The 20,254-nt window shown below is 48.8% G+C and overlaps 2 protein-coding genes across 4 annotated transcripts; both read left to right on the forward strand.

Annotated features, from left to right (window-relative positions):
- The first annotated feature begins 119 nt into the window (after nucleotides 1-119).
- Nucleotides 120-3,166, forward strand: TMEM205 (transmembrane protein 205). The gene is made up of 4 exons (XM_066345881.1): nucleotides 120-239; nucleotides 656-829; nucleotides 934-1,097; nucleotides 2,801-3,166. The coding sequence occupies exons 2-4, from the start codon at nucleotides 730-732 to the stop codon at nucleotides 3,104-3,106; spliced, it is 570 nt and encodes a 189-aa protein (XP_066201978.1). The 5' UTR covers nucleotides 120-239; nucleotides 656-729; the 3' UTR covers nucleotides 3,107-3,166.
- On the forward strand, nucleotides 138-17,036 carry RAB3D (RAB3D, member RAS oncogene family). 3 transcript variants are annotated; one of them, XM_066345868.1, is made up of 5 exons: nucleotides 138-239; nucleotides 7,074-7,340; nucleotides 8,506-8,624; nucleotides 8,711-8,835; nucleotides 14,229-17,036. In XM_066345868.1, the coding sequence occupies exons 2-5, from the start codon at nucleotides 7,113-7,115 to the stop codon at nucleotides 14,414-14,416; spliced, it is 660 nt and encodes a 219-aa protein (XP_066201965.1). In that variant the 5' UTR covers nucleotides 138-239; nucleotides 7,074-7,112; the 3' UTR covers nucleotides 14,417-17,036. The 3 variants fall into 3 exon arrangements, with proteins under 3 accessions (XP_066201965.1, XP_066201958.1, XP_066201950.1); XM_066345861.1 differs by lacking the exon at nucleotides 138-239 and adding an exon at nucleotides 5,510-5,738; XM_066345853.1 differs by lacking the exon at nucleotides 138-239 and adding an exon at nucleotides 5,510-5,716.
- Nucleotides 17,037-20,254: the final 3,218 nt, after the last annotated feature.

Genomic DNA, 20,254 nt, shown 5'->3' on the forward strand with positions numbered 1-20,254 from the left:
CTAATACAGGCGGTACAGGAGGCGGCAGGGGGCGGGATTTCAGGCTGGTTTCTGCTAATCTATTAGTCAATATCTAATACAGGAGGTACAGGAGGCGGCAGGTTACGATGAATTGGCCTCGGGATTAGCTAGGAGGCGGGACGAGTTCTTGGTCTCTCGAGGAGAGGTGGCGGAGCAGGTCCGCGGGAGTTAAGTACCGAGGCCAGATCGCGGTCCAACCTTGGCGCCACTGAGTTGAGGTCCAAATTTCTACTTTTGCTGTCAATGTCTTCGAGATGACATTTGGGGATGTCCCAGAATTGGGTGGAGTCTCGGAGGTGTTTTGGGGACCTTAAAAGCTATAACTGAGATCTTGATATGAGAGCAGTACTCTTTTCTGTAAGAACTGGTACCCAGAGGTAGTATTTGGGGGTCAGTGAGGTGATCTCTGAAGATCTAGGGCTACGAGCTTGAGCTACTGGCGCTGAAATTTGGGGGTTTGTGAGGTGGGATGGGTGTTGGGGTCCAGAAAGCCTGAGATCTTGAGGGTTGACATTTAGAGAGATGGGGTCAGGGGTTGTCGCAGGACTGCTCTGAGTCTTCCCCACCCCCCATTCCTGGGCTGCTGTGCCTGGATATCTGCTGGACTAGCCCAGGTGACCCGGGCCTTGCGCAGGTTCACGGGGTCGGAAGTCCACGCTCCAAAGGTAAAGCTCGAGCCACCCGGTGCCTCCTTCCCGGGCCTGCAAAATGATGGAAGGCGGGAACCCTGGAAGCCTGACTAAGGTAGTCCATCTACTGGTCTTGTCCGGAGCCTGGGGCATGCAAATGTGGGTGACATTCATCTCAGGTAGGGACCCTTGGTCTGCATGTCATGGATACCCAGGGTGGGGACAGGAATGAGAGGGGGACCTGGATTATCCTAACAGACATGTGGTCCCTTACACCCCACAGGCTTCCTGCTATTCCGCGGCCTTCCCCGACATACCTTTGGTCTTGTGCAGAGCAAACTTTTCCCTTTCTACTTTCACATCTCCATGGGCTGTGCCTTTGTAAACTTCTGCATCTTGGTTCCACAACGTACCTGGGCTCAGCTCACGTTCTGGGAGGCCAGCCAGGTATGCAGAATTGGGCTTCACTACTCTCAGAAGACTCATTCCCAGGACCCCACTGAGCACGTATGGCTACACCTTTGTGAGAATTAAACAAACTGCCCTTTCTTCTTAGTGGATATAAAGCTGAGCTCTGGATCCCCTTGAGCAGTGCATAGCCTACACAACTGTCCCCAGCTGCTGGTCTACCCTCCAGTGTCTCTCTGCTGGCCGCTGCTCCCTCTCCTCTCTCTGGTTGGGCCTGCCGCCAGGCTGTGGTGACTCAGCTGGGCTGGGGCACTGACCCCAGCTAATTGTTTAAAAACTAGCCTGACTGGGAATTTATAGTCCCTCACCCCCATGCACACATTTTCCCAGCCACCAGGCAAGGGTAAGGGACTATTTTGCATCTCATGTTTCTCTATCCCGCCCTCCCTCTGCCCTCATTATGTTCCTCAGATGTGGGCAGTTAAAGTCTGACAGGGGTTTCAAGAGTAATCCCACAGAGCCTGACCAGGCAGTGGCGCAGTGGATAGAGCACCAGACTGGTATGCGGACGACCCAGGTTCGAGACCTCGAGGTCGCCAGCTTGAGCACGGGCTCATCTGGTTTGAGCAAAAGCTCACCAGCTTGGACCCAAGGTCGCTGGCTCAAGCAAGGGGTTACTCCAGGGGTCCCCAAACTTTTTACACAGGGGGCCAGTTCACTGTCCCTCAGACCGTTAGAGGGCTGGACTATAAAAAAAAAACCATGAACAAATCCCTATGCACACTGCACATATCTTATTTTAAAGTAAAAAAAACAAAACGGGAACAAATACAATATTTAAAATAAAGAACAAGTAAATTTAAATCAACAAACTGACCAATATTTCAATGAGAACTATGGGCCTGCTTTTGGCTAATGAGATGGTCAATGTGCTCCTCTCACTGACCACCAATGAAAGAGGTGCCCCTTCTGGAAGTGTGGCAGGGGCCAGATAAATGGCCTCAGGGGGCCACATGCGGCCCGCGGGCTGTAATTTGGGGACCCCTGGGTTACTCGGTCTTCTGAAGGCCCGCAGTCAAGGCACATATGAGAAAGCAATCAGTGAACAACTAAGGTGTCGCAACGAGAAACTGATGATTGATGCTTCTCATCTCTCTCCGTTCCTGTCTGTCTGTCCCTGTCTATCCCTCTCTCTGATTCTCTCTCTGTCTCTGTAAATAAATAAATAAATAAAGAGTAATCCCACAGAGACAGGAGAGGACTATGGGTAACTAGAAATTTAAGGACTTTTTATTTACTCCCTGTGGGCCCAATGTCAGTTTCTGGGGCCTGTGCTGGGGCCACAGAGGAGACAGGCCCTGTCTTAGGCACTCTGTTTTGGGGGATTAAGGGGACAGTTGTGCTCTGTCCCAATTTGAGGAAGAGAGGTTCTGTCCTGAGATACCTTCAGTTTGTGGGAACAGAGGAGAAGAAGAAACTTCTAGTCTGAATATCAGAGGAAAGGAAGCTCAGAAGGTTTTGGGAGGATAGAGGAGATGGTGACATGAAGCCTTTCCTGCCAGTTTCAGGGTATGAGAGCTGGAGCTCTGGTTGGGTCTGGGCTTGGGAAAAGAGAGGGAGGCCTGGCATTGACCCAGTGCTGTCCCCCATCCCCTTCTGGACTTTGAGGATGCAGAAGGACCCTCTGAAGGACCCCTCCTGCCTCCCAGGCATGGCTCACTTTCTTCTGCTCTCCCCTCCAGCTCTGCCTGCTGTTCCTGAGCCTTACGCTTGCCACCATCAATGCCCGTTGGCTGGGGCCCTGCACCACAGCTGCCATGTGGGCCCTGCAGACCGTGGAGAAGAAGCAGGGCCTGGGTGGGGAGGTGCCAGGCCGCCACCAGGGCCCTGACCCTTACCACCAGCTGCGGGACAAGGACCCCAAGTACAGTGCCCTCCGCCAGATCTTCTTTCGCTACCATGGCCTGTCCTCTATTTGCAATCTGGGCTGCCTCCTGAGCAATGGGCTCTGTCTTGCTGGCCTTGCCTTGGGCCTCAGGAGCCTCTAGCATTCACTGCTTCTTTGTCCCTGCTGAGACCCCAAATGTCAATAAACCCTTCTTTGGAAATGGCTGCTGTCATTTTTCTCCAACTGGGAAGCAGAGGGAAGGGTGGACAAGGGTGGAGCTAAGGGCCTCTGTTTCCCCATTCACAAGGCATGATGATTTGGAGTGTTGGCTGTTGCAGCCCCTAATCTCTTCCTATAACAGTGCCCATTTGTTGAGCACCCACTGTGGGCCAGGCATGGACCTAATCATTATATATACCATACGTTATTGTAACAATAGCTGGTTCTGATCCCCAGGGACAAACCATCCCATTGACATTGTGAGCTGAGAGCCCACAAGACATTTCCAAAGAGAAGGGTACAATGGTCCTTTCCTTATCCATGGGGGATAGATTCTAAGACCCTCAGTGGATGCCTGAAACCATGGATAGTACCAAACTCTATATATACGATGTTTTTTCCTATACATACATATCTTTTCTATTAAGAAAACACTTTATGGCTGCTCTGGCATATCTGAATTGCCAGCATCACCACTCTTGTGCTTTGGGGCCATTATTAAGTAAAATAATGACTACTTGAACACAAGTACTGTGATTCCATGACATTTGATCTAATAATTGAGATAGCTACTAAGTGTCTAACAGAGCATCCATAGCATGGATATACTGGACAAAGGTGGGATGGAGCAGGATGGCATAAGATTTTTATCATGCTATTTGGAATGGTGCACAATTAAAAAATATATTTTTCCAAGTGAGAAGAGGAGAGATAGACTCCCACATGTGTCCTAACAGGGATCCATCTGGCGTCCCCCCATCTGGGACCAATGCTCTGCCCATCTGGGGTCATGCTTGCAATCGAACTATTTTTAGCACCTCAGGTGGAGGATCTATGGAGCCATCCTCAGCACCCAGGGCCAATGCACTCAAGCCAATGGAGCCATGGCTGCAGGAGAAGAGAGAGAGAAAAGTAGAAGCAGTGGAGAAACAGAGGGTCACTTCTCCTGTGTGCCCTGACTGAGAATCAAACCCAGGACTTCCACACACCAGATTGACACTCTACCATGCAGCCAACTGGCAAGGGCCAGGTGCACAATTTTAAACTTATAAATTGTTCTTTTTTTTTTTTAAATTTTATTCAGTGAGAGGAAGGGAGGCAGGGAGACAGACTCCCAGATTTGCCCCAACAGGATCCACCTGGCAAGCCCACTAGGGGATGATGCTCTTCCCATCTGGGGTGTTGGTCTGTTGTTCAGCAACCAAGCTCTTCTTAGCGCCTGAGGCACAGGCCATGGAGCCATCCTTAGAGCCCAGGGCCAACTTGCTCCAATCGAGCCATGGCTGGAGGAGGGGAAGAGGGGGAAGAGAAGTGAGAAGGGGAGAGGTAGAGAAGCAGATGGGCTTTTCTCCTGTGTGCCCTGACCGGGAATCAAACCTGGGACATCCACATGCTGGGCCAATGCTCTACCACTGAGCCAACCAGCCAGGGCCTAAACTTATAAATTGTTTATTCTCAGAACTTTTCAAGTGGACTGCAGGTAATTGAAACCATAGGAACTGTACAAGCCAGTGTACGATTCACCGCATTTTTTCTTCTCTACATGACCAGTGTGAGTAAGAAGCAAACCTTAGGTATTGGGTGCCATGGACGTTTCAGGGCTGCTTGTTACTGAGCATATGCCAGTCCTTCCTGACTGATGCATGTCATTTTCATTCATTCTTATGGCGGTCCTTAGAGGCACCTGCTGTTTCCATGAAGCAACAGAACTCAGAGAAGTTCAGCAAATGACGTCAGATAAAGTTGTCAGAATTTGAACAGCAGCAAAGCCTGAACTATTATAACTGCAGAGCCTTTCCTGCTGGCATAAAGAAAATTCTAGGACCTCAGGTCGGGCTAGATGTACCAAATTTCCTTACTGTGTGGCCTCAGTCAAAGGGCTGCCCCTCTCTGACACTCAGTTTTCTTATATGTAAAAGGGGGATTAATTCCTAGGGCCCTTAAGAGTATTTGGAAATGGGATCTAGCTCACTATGAGGTCAGGTGCTGCAATTTACTTCAAACACTAATTCAGAACAGAACCACACACAACCCTGTGAGATGGAGACTCTTGTTAACAACCATTTGACTGCAGGAGAAACAGTTCCAGAGAGGTTAAGTAACTTGTCCAAAGTCACAGGGCTAGGAAATGGTGGAGCTGGGATTCGAACCTGGCTCCAGAATCCGCACTCTCAACGGCTCTGCACTTAATAGGAACTCTACAGGTAGTTCGGTGTTGTGGGGTGGGCTCTAGACTACGGCACAGGTGGTGCCGCTTCCAGCCCCTACCCCCACTTTCCACAAGCCCCGCCTGGGACTCGGCCCCGCCCTGCCCTTCTACGGGAGCCGCCCCTCCTCTCCCGCCTGGGCGGAGCCGGCGCGGGATCCGGGTGGCTGTGGGCAACCTCGGCGGTGGCGTTGAAGGTGGCTGCGGGGTCGGGGTCACGGTCGCTGTCGCGGCCGAGGGTAGGCCGCAGCGAGTTCGGAGGCGGAAATCCCGCGGCCAAGACCCCCACGCGAGGTGACCCCTCGGAAGGAGCGCACCCAGCCCCGCACCTCCGCGTCCCAGCAGGTCTGGGGGGGAAGGGGGTGAGGTGAGGCCCCGGGGGGACAAAGGCGGCCGCGGGAGACGCTTCTTCCCTCATCCCTACCCAGCTGGGCTCATTCGGGGGCGTTAATGGGGCGCGGGCGGGAACGAGAACCCGCTGAGAACATGAGATGGGACCATATGGTGATGGGAGGAAGCTCCTGAGCTCCCCTGCACAGGCTGGGGCTCCCTAAATCCAGTGAAGAGGGACAGGGCCTAATCCCAAAACCCTTACCAAGTGCCAGGCGTGAGACAGGATGGGCAGATTGTCAGAAAGAGGTGGGACCCGCTGACAGGCTGGCTGGGGCTGGGGGTGGGGCGGGGGCAGCAGCCTGGCAGCCCTGCCCAGCTTGGGGAAAGGCTTCCTGTCTCTTGTCTTCCCCTCAAACTCGTTCTCCCGGAACACGGGGTGGGGCTAAGGGCTGGGCAGGAAAGGGGGGCCGGTTGTGTCCTACTTGAAAATGGAAAAAAGCCCCAAAGCCAGTTGAGAAAGAGCTCTGCCAGGGGTTCCTCTGTGGGTGTGCTCTCCATTCACCCAGGTCTTCTGGAACCTTTCTGTGTGACTCAGGGAGTAGCCATACACCGCTGGGGAAACGGAGATCTAGGGAGACCACGGGGCTGAGTGGGTATCCTGGACCCAGATGAAGCGGCCCAGCTGTGTGGACACATTTCCAGGAAAGACAGGACCAGGGATTGAGGAGGATGGTATTGCTGGCAGTGAGGTTCTTGATTATTAGGTGGCTGGGGTGGTTTCCTTCTATTTGAGGACCATCACCCTGGCCTTCAAGGGCTGGAGCTGGCTTGAGTCAGCTCTACCCAGAACGAGATGGGCCCAGCCCCTTTGACAAACAGAAGGTGACAGTATTCATCTGGGGCAGAGCAGGCTTTATACCTGGGCTGGCTCACTGAAACCCTTGGTGTAAATCTACTGAAATCCCCTCCCTGTGGGGATCAGGGAAGGTGTTAAACTTGGCCACCCTGGTGGTGGCCTACAGCTGCCAAAGTCAACACCATTGCTGCAAGGGGGGCTCTATCCAGCTGGCAGGCCCCCCCTCTCCCCAGCTCACACCTGGGCCACACTGGCTGCTCACCAGAGGGCAAAGTCCATACCTGTACCTTCTGCAGGGTCTAGTTCCTCGGCAGCCAGAGGAGGCACCCCGTGTGCCCCCCAGCCTGGGCCCTTGCATTTGCCTAACATCCCCTTCCCAGCAGAGGACACTGCGTTCTGGAGAGACCAAGTGACGCATCCAGGGTCACTTGGCATTCAAGTGAGAGAACCAGGGCTTGAACTCAGGTCTGGTGCATACACTAGAGTTGTTACTTGTCTTTTATTTCCCTGCAGGCCTGAAGGCCTCCCCACCCCAGGAGGCTCTCTGCTAGGATGGCATCAGCTGGAGACCCCCCCACTGGCCCTCGTGATGCAGCAGACCAGAACTTCGACTACATGTTTAAGCTCCTACTCATTGGCAATAGTAGTGTGGGCAAGACATCCTTCCTGTTCCGCTATGCAGATGACTCCTTCACACCCGCCTTTGTCAGTACCGTGGGCATTGACTTCAAGGTCAAGACTGTCTACCGTCATGACAAGAGGATCAAGCTGCAGATATGGGTGGGCTGGGGCGAGGCTATCCATGGGTTTGTGGCTGGGAAGAGCCTGGGGGTCCTCCAGGGATGTCCATGGGAGGGTATAGGGCTTTGGGAAGGGGTCCGGGTGAGAGAGAGTAGCCCAGAGTTGAGGAGGGGGCATGGGATAGATGTGAAGTGTAGGGGAGCCTGACCAGGCGGTGGTGCAGTGGATAGAGTGTTGGACTAGGACACAGAGGGCCCAGGTTCGAAACCCCAAGGTCGCCGGCTTGAGCGCGGGCTCTCTGGCTTGAGCACAGGGTTGCTGGCTTGAGTGTGGGATCATAGACATGACCCCATGGTCGCTGGCTTGAGCCCAAAGGTCACTGGCATGAAGCCCATGATCACTAGCTTGAGCAAGGGGTCATTTGTGCTGCTGTAGCCCTCCGGTCAAGGCACATATGAGAAAGCAATCAGTGAACAACTAAGGTGCTGCAACAAAGAATTGATGCTTCTCATCTTTCTCCCTTCCTGCTGTCTATCCCTAACTGTCCTTCTCTCTGTCTCTGTCTCTCTTTCTCTCTCTCTCTCAACACACACACACACACACATACACAGAAGGGGAGTATTATCTATGAGGTAATTATTCAGGATATGGGGATATGCCCTGAAATGTGAAGTCTGAAGGGTGGTCAGTAGTAACGCAAGGCAGGTAGAAGTTCTGGTGACTAATCGGAAAAGGATTTGGGTACCATCTCAGTTGTGAGCCCAGAGGCCCACATTGAGCCTGCCATGTGTCAGAGTTACTCCTACCATATAGCTGTTACCAGTTTTAGTAACAATTGTCATGGTAACGAGTACCAGGATGGTACCCTTTGGCCCAGGTGGCTCCTGTTTGTGGTCATTAAGTTGGTTCTAGGAGATGAAGTCACAGGGGTTTATAAGTCTGTGAGAGGCACTGATGCACACCTCAGACGGGGAATTCCTCAAGGGCAGGGCCACGTCTCACATCAGATGGGCTGAGAGGGGCGGTCCATGTCTCCCTCATTAGATTGGTGGCTGTGAAGGCAGGCCCATATTTCTCCCATCAGACTAGAGGCTGTGCAGGCTGTATCATTTTCTCCCTCATATGGGCTGTGAGCACAGGGCCCTATATGGGTGCAGTGGGGAACAGGGTGGCTTCTAGTAGGCTGACCCTGCTGATTCCCCAGGACACGGCAGGACAGGAACGTTACCGTACAATCACCACAGCCTACTACCGTGGAGCCATGGGCTTCCTGCTCATGTATGATATTGCCAACCAGGAGTCCTTCACTGCCGTGCAAGACTGGTGAGTGCTTGTTGACCACTGATCCCTGACCTTTCCCCTCTTTTGTGACCCCAAATCTCTAGTCTAATAGCTCTCAAACTCCACAGGGCTACACAGATCAAGACCTATTCCTGGGATAATGCTCAGGTCATCCTCGTGGGGAACAAGTGTGACCTGGAGGATGAGCGTGTTGTGCTTGCCAAGGATGGCCAGAGGCTCGCCGATGACCTTGGTTAGTGCCCAACCTGGGCTGCAGGTCCTGGACCTCCCAGAACAAACCCCATCCCCATTATTGGATGCCAAGTCCAACCATAATCTCCAATCCTTTGCTCTTTAAGGATCTGCTGGAAAAATGCCCACATGTAGCCACTTTCTCCATTTAATTTCAGGAAATTCATGCATAGATCCCCTTTCCCTGACCACTGCCCTGGGAAACCAGACTCAGAAAACTGTATCTGGAAATTTATCCCACAAACATTCTCACCCGCTTGAGAAACAGTATGTCAAATTACATTGCTATTTAGTAGCAGTGAGCCCTTGGCAGCTCCTAGTTGTCTCACAGTAGAAGAAGCAACAAAACATAAGGTATATTCACATGGTAGAATACTATGCAGCCATGAAAAAGGGCGAAGGCATTCTTTGTTTTCTGCTATGGCAAGGTTTCTGGAATATACGGTTATATGGGAAAAGCAATCTGCAGAATAGTGGGTATGGCTTCTTCCTTTAGTTCAGTCAGGGATCAGCAAATGTTTCTTTTTCTTTTTTTTTTAAATATTTATTTATTCAATTTTAGAGAAAGAGAGAGAGAGAAGGGGGAAGGAGCAAGAAGCATTGACTTCCATATGTGCCTTGACCAGGCAAGCCCAGAGTTTTGAACCGGCGACCTCAGCGTTCCAGGTCAACACTTTATCCTCTGTGCTACCACAGGTCAGGCACAAATGTTTCTTTTTTTTTCTCTCTTTTTTTTTTACAGGGACAGAGAGAGAGAGAGTCAGAGAGAAGGATAGATAGGGACAGATGGATAGGAACGGAGAGAGATGAGAAGCATCAATCATCAGTTTCTCGTTGGGACACCTTAGTTGTTCATTGATTGCTTTTTTCATATGTGCCTTGACCGTGGGGCTACAGCAGACCTTGCTCGAGCCAGCGACCTTGGGTCCAAGCTGGTGAGCTTTTTGCTCAAGTCAGATGAGCCCGCGCTCAAGCTGGTGACCTCGGGGTCTCGAACCTGGGTCCTCCGCATCCCAGTCCGACGCTCTATCCACTGCGCCACTGCCTGGTCAGGTCACAAATGTTTCTTTAAAGAGGCAGATAGGAAATATTTTGGGTTGTAGGATCTCTGTCACAACTATTCAATTCTGCCTGAAAGCAGCCATAGACAATATATCAGTGAATGAGTGTGACTGCCAGGAAAAGTTTATTTACAAAAACGAGATGGGCCAGATTTGACCTGCTTCTTGAAGTTTGCTAACACCTGCATTAGTGCATAAAGAGAATGAGAATCAGAGTACATATGTATGTTTGCCTAAAGGTAATCCGGAAGGATACAGAAGGATTCAGTAACAGCAGTGACCTGAGAGTCTGGGAGCTGGGTGGCTGGAAACCAGGTTGGGAGGTGGATTTGCACTTTAACTTTTTGAATCAGGTGGATGAATTATCTACTCAAAATTTAAGCTCAATGAAAATCTTGTCCTGGAGTATTCTAGTGTTCTAGGCTCTCCCAGGCCTTTCCTTTCAGGAGGTGGTGTAACTACTGTAAGGTAGGGTAGGATGTGTTAAGGACCCAGATTTGAGCCAGAATCCTGGTCTGCAACCCACTGCTGTGTGACCTAAGGCATATTGCTTTTCCTCTCCGTGCTTACATTTCTCCAGTTAGGAAACAGAGGTGAAACAGTATCTACTTCATAGGGCTGTTAGAAAGATTAAGTTTAGGCAAATGCTGGCCCTTGTCGAACATTAACTCATATTATTTCTCGATTGCTTTGTGATCTTGTACAGGTTAGTCCAGCTCTCTGGGTCTGTATTTCCCTGTGTCAAGTGGAGATAACAACAGCCCCACCTCACTGAGTTGTCATGAGGGTTGAGTGAGTTACTATGTGTGAAACAGTTGTAATGAAGTTTGGCACACGGGTTGGTTGCAACTAAATGTTAGCTGGCAGGATTGTGAATTATTGTGGATGCCTGCATATAAAACTCTAAGCACCATAAGGCCCACAAAGCCTCAAATATTTACTATCTGGCCCTTGACAGAAACAGTCCAAGGACCCCTGGACTATAGTAGCCCCTCTTCTCTTTTTGTCTTGCCATCAATTTGTTGGAGAAACTGGGTCTTTGTTCTGTGGAATGTCTTCCATTTGAAGTTTGTCTCTTTGTTCCTTCATGGTGTCATTTAACCTGCTCCCCTGTCCCTTGTGTTTTCCGGGAACTTCAGCCTGTGTTTAATTTTCTGGTGTGCTGGGGAGTCCTAGATCCCCAATTTGCCTGGAACTGGTAAAATCAGCTACAATCCAGTCACGGGCTGGGATACTTGTGGATGTTGCCCACACCTTCTTACAGAGAACATCTAGTTACTGGGCTGAAGTAGGATTCCCACTCTGTCATTATGTTTATTTTATTTTCATTTATTTTTTATCAAGGGAGAGGTGAAGAGGAGGAGAGACAGACTCCCACATGTGCCCCAAGTAGGATTCACCCCCAGTCTGGGGCTGATGTTCTGTCCATTTGGGGCTGCTGCTCTGTTACTCGGCAACCGAGTTAATCTGGCACCTGAGGCGAGGCCATGGAGCCATCCTCAGTGCTTGGGACCAACTTGCTCATTTGAGCCATGGCTGTAGGAGGGGATAGGGTGGGGAGAAGCAGATGGTTGCTTCTCCTGTGTACCCTGACTGGGAATCAAACTGGGGACTTCTACATGCCGGACCCATACTCCACCACTGAGCTAACCGGCCAGGGCCAACTACTATTAAGTTTAAAATACCAGAGTACAAAGCAGGAGGTAGAATTTAATTTCAGTTTTGTAAAATATCCACACACATGCACACGCGCACACATACACACTCTTACAAACCCAAGTCCAACAATTGTGTATTTGTATTTTTAAGCCTGACCAGGCAGTAGTATATTGGATAGAGTGTCAGACTGGGACCCAGAGGACCCAGGTTCGAAACCCCAAGGTTGTCGGCTTGAATGCGGGGTCATCTGGCTTGAGCATGGGCTCACCAGTTTGAGCACAGAGTTGCTGGCTTGAGCCCAAAAGTTGCTGGTTTGAAGCCCAGGTTTGCTGGCTTGAGCCTAAGGTTGCGGGCTTGAACAAGGGGTCACTGGCTCAACTGGAGCCCCCCACTCAAGGCACATATGAGAAAGCAATCAATGAACAACTAAGGCGCCACCAAGGAAGAATTGATGCTTCTCATCTCTCTCCCTTCCTGTCTGTCTGTCCCTATCTGGCCCTCTCTCTGTCTCACTCTGTCTCTGTCAAAAAAAAAAAAAAAAAAAAAAAAGTAGAAAGCTAAATATCAAAACACCAATAGTAATTATTTCTGGGTGATGAAATTACAAATAGCTTTTATATGTTGTCTTGATATTTTTTAACAGTTTCTAGCTTCTCTAGCAAATATTTATGATGAGAAAAAAAGTATTAAAAAAAAAGAACTCCATTTGAGACAGAGCACACACATTTAGGGAAATGCCACATTTGCCCAGGAAGACAGTGGAGTGACATTAATGATCACTAGGTTTAGAGTAGAAGATCTGAGTTCATGCCCTGCCTCTACCATTTATTCATTATTCATTCATTTATCCGTTCATTGAGCAAGTAGTTCCCTAGTGCCTGCTCCATGCCAGGCACTGGATGCAGAGTGCACAAGGCAAACAGAAATCCCGCCCTCTTGGAGCTGATGGTGTAGTAGCGGAGATGGATAGGGAACAGAAAATTTTAACCTGGCCCTGGCTGGTGGTAGAGCGTTGGCCCAGCCTGTCAATGTCCCAGGTTTGATTCCTGGTCATGGTGCTTCTCCACCCCTTCCCCTCTTGCTATATTCTCTCTCTCTCTCTCTCTCCCTCTCTACCCCCCTCTCTCCCTCCCCCTCTTCACCTCCCTGCCTCCTGCAGTCATGGCTTGATTGGAGTGAGTTGGCCCCGAGCACTGGGGATGGCTCCATGGCCTTCACCTCAGGCACTAAGAAGAGCTCGGTCACTGAGGAACGGAGCAATGCCCCAGATGGGCAGAGCATTGCCCCCTAGTGGGCTTGCAGGGTGGATCCTGGGCAAGACACGTGGAAGTCTGTCTCTGTCTCTCCCTCTCCTCTTCTCACTGAGTTAAAAAAAAGAAAGAAAGAAAGAGAGAAAGAGAAAGAGAGAAAGGAAAGGAAAAGAAGAGAAAGAAAATTATTTACCTAGTTAATTACAATTACAGTTAGTGCAGCATGACAAGTGCTGGGCAGGGGCCATTAACCCTGCCCTGTGTGTAATATGGTAGGTGTTTGTCTGAATTCCCAGCCCATCTTGACAGGTACAGCAGGTGAGGTCACACTGGAGACTGTTCCAGGGACAGTTCCTTGCTGGCAGGTCCATAATCAGCCTTTTAGGGATACAGGAAGGATGCCATTATTTTCAAGTTGGCCACTTTTTCTGGCTGAACAACTGTAGACAGACCCCCGGAGAATTTGTTCCACTTCCCACCTTTGGGAGTCCAACCAAGTTATGATGGTCACTAAGCATATACTCAAAGCTGCCTCACATCCTACCTCCCCAGTAGGAGTCAGCCAACCAAGACCCAAGGTGGTACAATGGGAATATTTATTATTTATTTATATTTAAAATATTTTATTTAATATTTATTAACTGTTGTCATTCAAGCAAGGCAGTCTGGGTATGAATCCTGACCCTGCCATGTGTTACCTATGTGAATTTAGGTGGGTGACTTTCCCTCTCTGTGCCTCAGTTTTCTTACCTGTAAAATAGATTATAATAGGATGAACCTCAGAGCATCATTAAAGGTGTTTATTTATGTAAAGTGCTTAGAAAACTGCCTACCACTTAGTAAGTACAATATTTTTCTTATTTCATTATTATTATTATTATTACCATTTTTAGTGTATTCTGTAGGCCAGGAACTATATGCATCGCAGTGTCCGAGAACACTGGGCAACCTGCTATTATCTGCCTGACAGACTGCAGACTGATAGCCCCTTGGGATGAAGCCAGTCTTCAGCTCTATTTTATTTGGTCTTGAGTACATTTTCCATAACATTTCAAAAGTCCACATAACTATCTAGCTTCATGGGTGTTTTCACGCTATCTTCCCGTGCAGTACAGTCAGATGGAAGGTAAGCTGCCGCCACCCACAGGCACCTGTGTCCTCTAGGCACCAGAATGTTACTACCTGGACTCTTGTAGCAACTGCCTTAGGATAGTTTGGAGCAGGGCTGCCGTCACAGGTTTTTATCAGCTTGGTTCCCATTTTATAGATAAACAAACTGAGGCTCAGAGAGACTAAGACATTCAGTCAAATTCCCAAAGCTGCATAACAGGCAGAACTGGGCTTGGAATCCAGATTTGGATGATGCCACAGCCCAGGCTGTGCCCCTCAGGGTCTCACAGGTGTCCCTACCTATGTTTCTCCAGGTTTTGAGTTCTTTGAGGCCAGTGCCAAGGAGAACATCAACGTGAAGCAGGTCTTTGAGCGCCTGGTGGATGTCATCTGTGAGAAGATGAATGAGTCCCTGGAACCCAGCTCCAGCCCAGGCAGCAATGGGAAAGGCCCGACCGTGGGGGAGGCCCCACCTCCCCAGGCTAGCAGCTGCAGCTGCTAGAGATGGTCCCCAGCCCCCACCCACCGCCTCCTGCCTCGGCAGGGAATGTGACTGAGGCATGAGCCACAAGGGCTGTTTCCAAGCTCAGGGTGCCCCCTTCCCTCCTGTCAGCTGTCTTCTACTCCGCGCATGGCTCATTTTCTTGCCCTAGCCGCCAGCCTGCCCAAGCAGCCCCTGTCACAAGCTCCAGACCCTGGGGACTCTGCATTAGAGGTAGGGTCTGGGGATGTTGACATGCATGAGCTCGATGCTTCTCAGGTGTTTTAGTGGGGTACACGGGCAGCCTGTGGGGCTCTGCAGTGCCTTCTGGGTTAGAGCCATGGTGCATATCCATTCTGTGTTGGGCATTGCCTGGAGTTCACGAGCTGGTTTGCCTCCTTCCTCATGCCATGTGGGTTCTCAAAGTTCGTCCTTGGAGATGTGGAAGGCAGCTCTTTGCTCAGGGTCCTTCTCTGGTCCTGATCCAGCCCAAGAACCTCTTCTGATCTCAAAGCTCCAAAGTGGGAAGCTGACTTTGGCCCTGGCAGACTCCTCCTTTCTGGCCTGCAGAGCCTCTGCCTGTGAAAACAGTATTAAAGCAGCTTTCCCTGTGGTGAAGGGAGAAGGGGTCAGAGCCCCCAGAAGTGCCTTCTGAGTTTCCCCAGAATTCCACATCACCCACAACCCTGCCATTGTTTTGGTTTATCCATGGTGTCCCTGATTTGGGATTGGCTTCTAGAATTATGCACCACATCAGCCAGAGAATTGCCAAGCCTCTGGCCTTCCTGCTCAGGGCTTCTAGCCAGGAGTTAACCTCAGAGCCAGCAGCCCGGGCCCTGCTGTCCAAAACTGCCTCTCAGGGCTGATTGGGCTGGTGATGTTTTAAGCAAGGTCTTTCCACATCTTATATCCTGCTAAAAAAGGAAATTGAACAGTGTCCCCATACCCTGCCCTCACTGGTGTCTTTCTGATGTAAGGACTTGGGCTCCTTTCACTTGAAGACCGGTGAAGACCCAGAATCTGTTTCCTGAGCCACGTCATCGGTGGGGCCCAGAGATGGGACGTTCCTTTTGCTAATGGAGGAGTCATTCTAAGGAATGTTTTGAATTTGTGCTGGAGGAATGAGGAGAGGGTTGTGCCACTTGCACTTCATGATATAGCTTGGGAGCGGCAGGCTGATGGGGATGGGCTGGGATCAGTCTCCCTGGTTGAGGCTTGGCTTTCTAGCTGCTCTGGGCACCTACTGGGAGGTTATGTGCAGTTTAGGGGGTCTATCATCTTCCCAACACCCCTAAGTGGCTCAGCTAAGTGGCCCTTCCTGTCCACCAAAGGCCCAACTCCAGTGGCATGACACCTTTCTGCCCTGGAACACTGATAGCCCGTAACTTGACAAACACTATGAGGACAGCCTAAATGGATAGTTTGTGTTCTTGATTGTATTCTCTCAACCACTACTGGCAAAATGACCTTCTGTAATCTTCAAGTTCTCAGCTTTCTCCTTTGGGGCACGGGGAAGGCCTGGTTTAAGTTTAACATAGCTTTTACCTTTATAGAAACTCTAGATTGAATCTATTTCTGAAGGACCCTATTTATGCCATACTAGGGTCTGCCCTTAGAGTTTCAAAGTGGCGATATCTTTGTATACCAATAATTTAGATGACTGGTGAAATGGTCAAGTTCCTGGAAATGCACAGAGGGAAAGGATCTGAGTGTTTGGGGTAGGATTCAAAAATGTTAGTTAGTTGCTTTAACATAACAGTGAAATTAAATTACCTAAGTCTTGTTAAGATTCACCAAGGCCTGTCCAGATGCTTTTGGTCAGTCCGTTTTCCCTAAGCTGCTGTCAGAAAAAATGGTGGCTCAGAGTCAGTTGTCACCACCCACATGATAAAACCAGCCTTGGGTTATCTCATACCTGGCTCAGCCCAAGCTTTCTGTTTACACAAGATTTTTCAACAGTTCAGCTTCAAGCAGCAACGAGATAGCTGCCTCTGGGTTCTCTCCAGACTGGGAATAATGTAGGAGAATAAGGTATTTTTTGTTTCTTCTAAAAATAATGCAAGTTTATTTTTTGATGTTTGGGGGGGGGGTTAACTCAAGATGGTCTCTGGGGAACAGAAACCAGTGTCCTCCCAGATCACTGTGGGGAAGGGAGGTCTGTTGAGTTTACAAACAAAAATTAAACCAAAGGCCATGGGAAAACCACCTTCTAGCTCCAGGGAGATGGTTCTGGAGCTGTCCGTTGAGACTGGGTCCAACATTGGTGCTGTCCCTTCTTACCATTTGCTTTTAGTAACTTGCCTTTCCACAGGCAGTGCTTGGGAAAATGCCATGATTGCCATGGTTTAGGATTCTGCAAATTTTTCTTTGGCTTCCCTGGGGGTGTGTGTGGGATATTTTTGTGTCTTTTTCTCCTACTTAGAAAAATAAGTAAAGGGTGAAATGTGGTCTCAGTGTTGAAAGCGCTAATTCTGCTAACTGGCCTCCTCTGATGATCCCAGAAACACTACGGAGTGAGCTCTTGACCTGCTTATTTCTATCCTGGATGTGGTTCTCCTGCATAAGCAATTCTTTGATGTCTACTGGAAAGGTGCACTTTTCTTCACAAGAAAAAGAAATAAATATAGCCATTATACCCAGATGCAGTTGTCCTTTTATATCCATTAGTGAAATGTGATTTCCAGGAAGAGGGCCACTGAATCACAGCCAAGCAGATGGTTGAGGGCATGTGTGATGCAGTAGATACTGGATTAGGCCAGGGAGGCTCAGGCTTGGGGCTGTGTCTAGCTGTAACTCAATGGCCACCGTTTGGGTCCTGGAGAGTTCCTCTGTATGGAGGGCAGGGAAGATAATTTGCCCTGAGTAATCTAGTAGGTAGGTCTATCCTTCCCCAAGTCTGGTCACGTCCCTCTGTTCAGAACCCTGCATGGCTTCCACCTGACTGGGAGTAAATGCCAAAGTTCTTCCTGTGGTCGGCAAGGTATTGCACGAGCTGACCTGCCACCTCCCAGCCCTTGACTCTTCCCACCTGCCCCCTACACTTGCTTTGCTTTAGTCTCATTGACTTCTGTAAGGCTGGTGGCCGGGGCCAGGCAGGTTCACATTGGATTTGGGCAGATGGTAAAGGAAACATGGAGCCAGAAAATGGTGGGCCATTCTGTTTATTAAAGTCTTGTAACAGTGGATGAGCAAACAGGCAGAGAAGACTGCTTCCCTCTGACTCGGCTCCCAAACCCCGACCCCCTCCAGACTCACTGGACTCACAGACCCCCACCAGCCTCAACACTCCCCAGCCAAACAGGCTGGCGGAAATACCCCTTCTCCAGCAAACAATCGCCCCTCCCCATGGAGGCAGGCAACCGCAATTTGCAATCTGCCACTCTGAGGGCGGGCACCCACAGCCTTCCACAGACTACACACACATGGGTTGCCCCACACCAATGCAAAATACTGTACAAGTGAGCAAACGTAAACACACGTTTACCCAGCAACTTCCTTGCTGCTATTTGAACACACCAGGCCCCTGCCTCAGTGCCTTTGCATTGGCTATTTCCTCTGCCTGGAACCCTCTTATCCCAGGTAATCACAAAGCTCCCGTCCGTCCTTCCTCTTTCAGATCTTTGCACAAATTTCACTGCCCCCATTTCCCAGCCCTCTTTAGTACTTTAGTACTGAACCCCTTTCCCAGCATTTCTGATGTCTTTTCCTATGTCCTCCTTCCCATAGCCCCTAAATGTAAAATACTATATCATTTACTCATTTAACTTAAACAAGCGTCTCCTTCAACATCATGTTGTTGTAAAATACCATACCCCAGATGCTGAAAAGTACTGTACCTCACTTCTGCAGGTTTACGTAGAGACACCAAGCCCAAATGAGTTTTGAAGGGTTTTATTAAAGGAGGAGATTTATTAAATATGCTGGCTGCATATGCCTGACACGGGGCATTTGCAGACTGAAATTGTGTGCACCAAATACATCTCATGTGCTGGTTATATACCCTTGATCACACACCAGCTGGGGAGAGCATGACATCAAGGCACAAGCTTACAACATTTGTTTAGGGGATACACAAAAACATTAAGACTTTCAAGGTAGCACAATCAAAGACATTTACAATCTTTCAGAGTTCATCTTCCCTCCTTTGCCTAGAGGTATGTTACTTTCAGGATTCCAGGAAGGGGGGAGGAACTACAATCAATGTAGGGTGGTATATAAATTCTGTCTTCCCTTGAAAGAGAAGAAGTTTCTCAGCTAATCTTTATTTTATTTTTTTAAAGATTTTATTTATTCATTATAGAGAGGGGGAGAGAGAGAGAGAGAAGAAGGGAGGAGCAGGAAGCATCAACTCCCATATGTGCCTTCACCAGGCAAGCCCAGGGTTTTGAACTGGCAACCTCAGCGTTTCCAGGTTGATGCTTTATCCGCTGCACCACCACAGGTCAGGCTCAGTTAACCTTTATTTTAATTTTAAAACTAAATGACCCATTGTTCTTGCAAGTCAGAAACTGCTACATTCTTCTCCCTCCCCTCCCCAAAGGAAGGACAAGACAGGAAAGCCTGACCTTTCCTCCTAGAATATCAATATTAGTTTTGCAGCTTTTTGGTACCTACTACAATCCCCACTGGTTTTATATCCTAAGTCAAATCCTTGACTTAATTTACTGAAGAGCATGAGGCTGTTGTGTAGGAATATTAATTTATAACATGTAACAGATATTTAATAGACAGCATCAATAGCAATACGATTCATTAAAGAAACATATTACCAATTAATTTCCTATAAACTGTACAACAAACCTTTTGCAACTTACATAAAAACTAATTGGCTTATATAACAATTTACTTTTAGTCAGAACTCTTAATTTTAAAACCTTTAACCTTTAGTGACAATTAAGCTGGCTTTTGTTTTATCCTAGTTTTCCTTTTTCCCAAAAGTCTGATTAAAAAGGTGTCCTTAGTGAGTTTCTTCATGCATTAGCCGTACATAGACCAACAAGCTTCCGGTTTGTGTTTGGAGTAGGGCATGCCTTCTACCTTGGCAGCAGTGGAAGTGGTCAGGATTACGGTGTGGGGACCTGTTCTTGTGGGAGTCAGTCCTTGGGTGATATATTCTTTTTTTTTTTTTAATTTTTTTATTTATTCATTTTAGAAAGGAGAGAGAGAGAGAGAAAGAGAGAGAAGGGGGGGAGGAGCAGGAAGCATCAACTCCCATATGTGCCTTGACCAGGCAAGCCCAGGGTTTTGAACCAGCAACCTCAGCATTTCCAGGTCGACGCATTATCCACTGCGCCACCACAGGTCAGGCCAGGTGATATATTCTTTATCCAGACTGAGTCCCCAGGCTGAAAAGGATGTGCTGGCTCTCCTGGCATTGCTGGAAGCGCCTCTCAGACAGTCTTTTGAACAGTCTGCTGAGTGACCTGCAGACCCTGCAAGTACTTAAGGAAGGAGTGGTTACGTTTCCTTTACAATTTGATTTATGCATTTTATTTGTCCTGAACCTTTTGGGGTCTGTGGGCACAATGTAACTTCAAATTAGCTTCTAATTAATATTGGGTTCCTTTCTTACTAGCTGAGAGACATTGGATATAAATGCAGGCCTAACATTAGAATGGGCAAGTTAAACCTGGAAAGAATTCTATATAGCAACTTCTGAATAACTGTCACTGTGGCCCTACTTTTAGAAGAAAAAGCTTTCATCTACCTGTTTTTTGTTTTTTGTTTTTTGTTTTTTTTACAATTTTCTTACTTTTCTCAGTATTTATTTGGATGTAAACTAAACACTCAGATATTTTGCCTTCTGTAATAGATTCTAAGTCTGGCTTTTCTAATTATAGACCTTAAAAGCCATGCTCC

This window comes from Saccopteryx leptura, chromosome 1 (assembly GCF_036850995.1).
Source record: "Saccopteryx leptura isolate mSacLep1 chromosome 1, mSacLep1_pri_phased_curated, whole genome shotgun sequence".
NCBI lineage: Eukaryota > Metazoa > Chordata > Mammalia > Chiroptera > Emballonuridae > Saccopteryx > Saccopteryx leptura.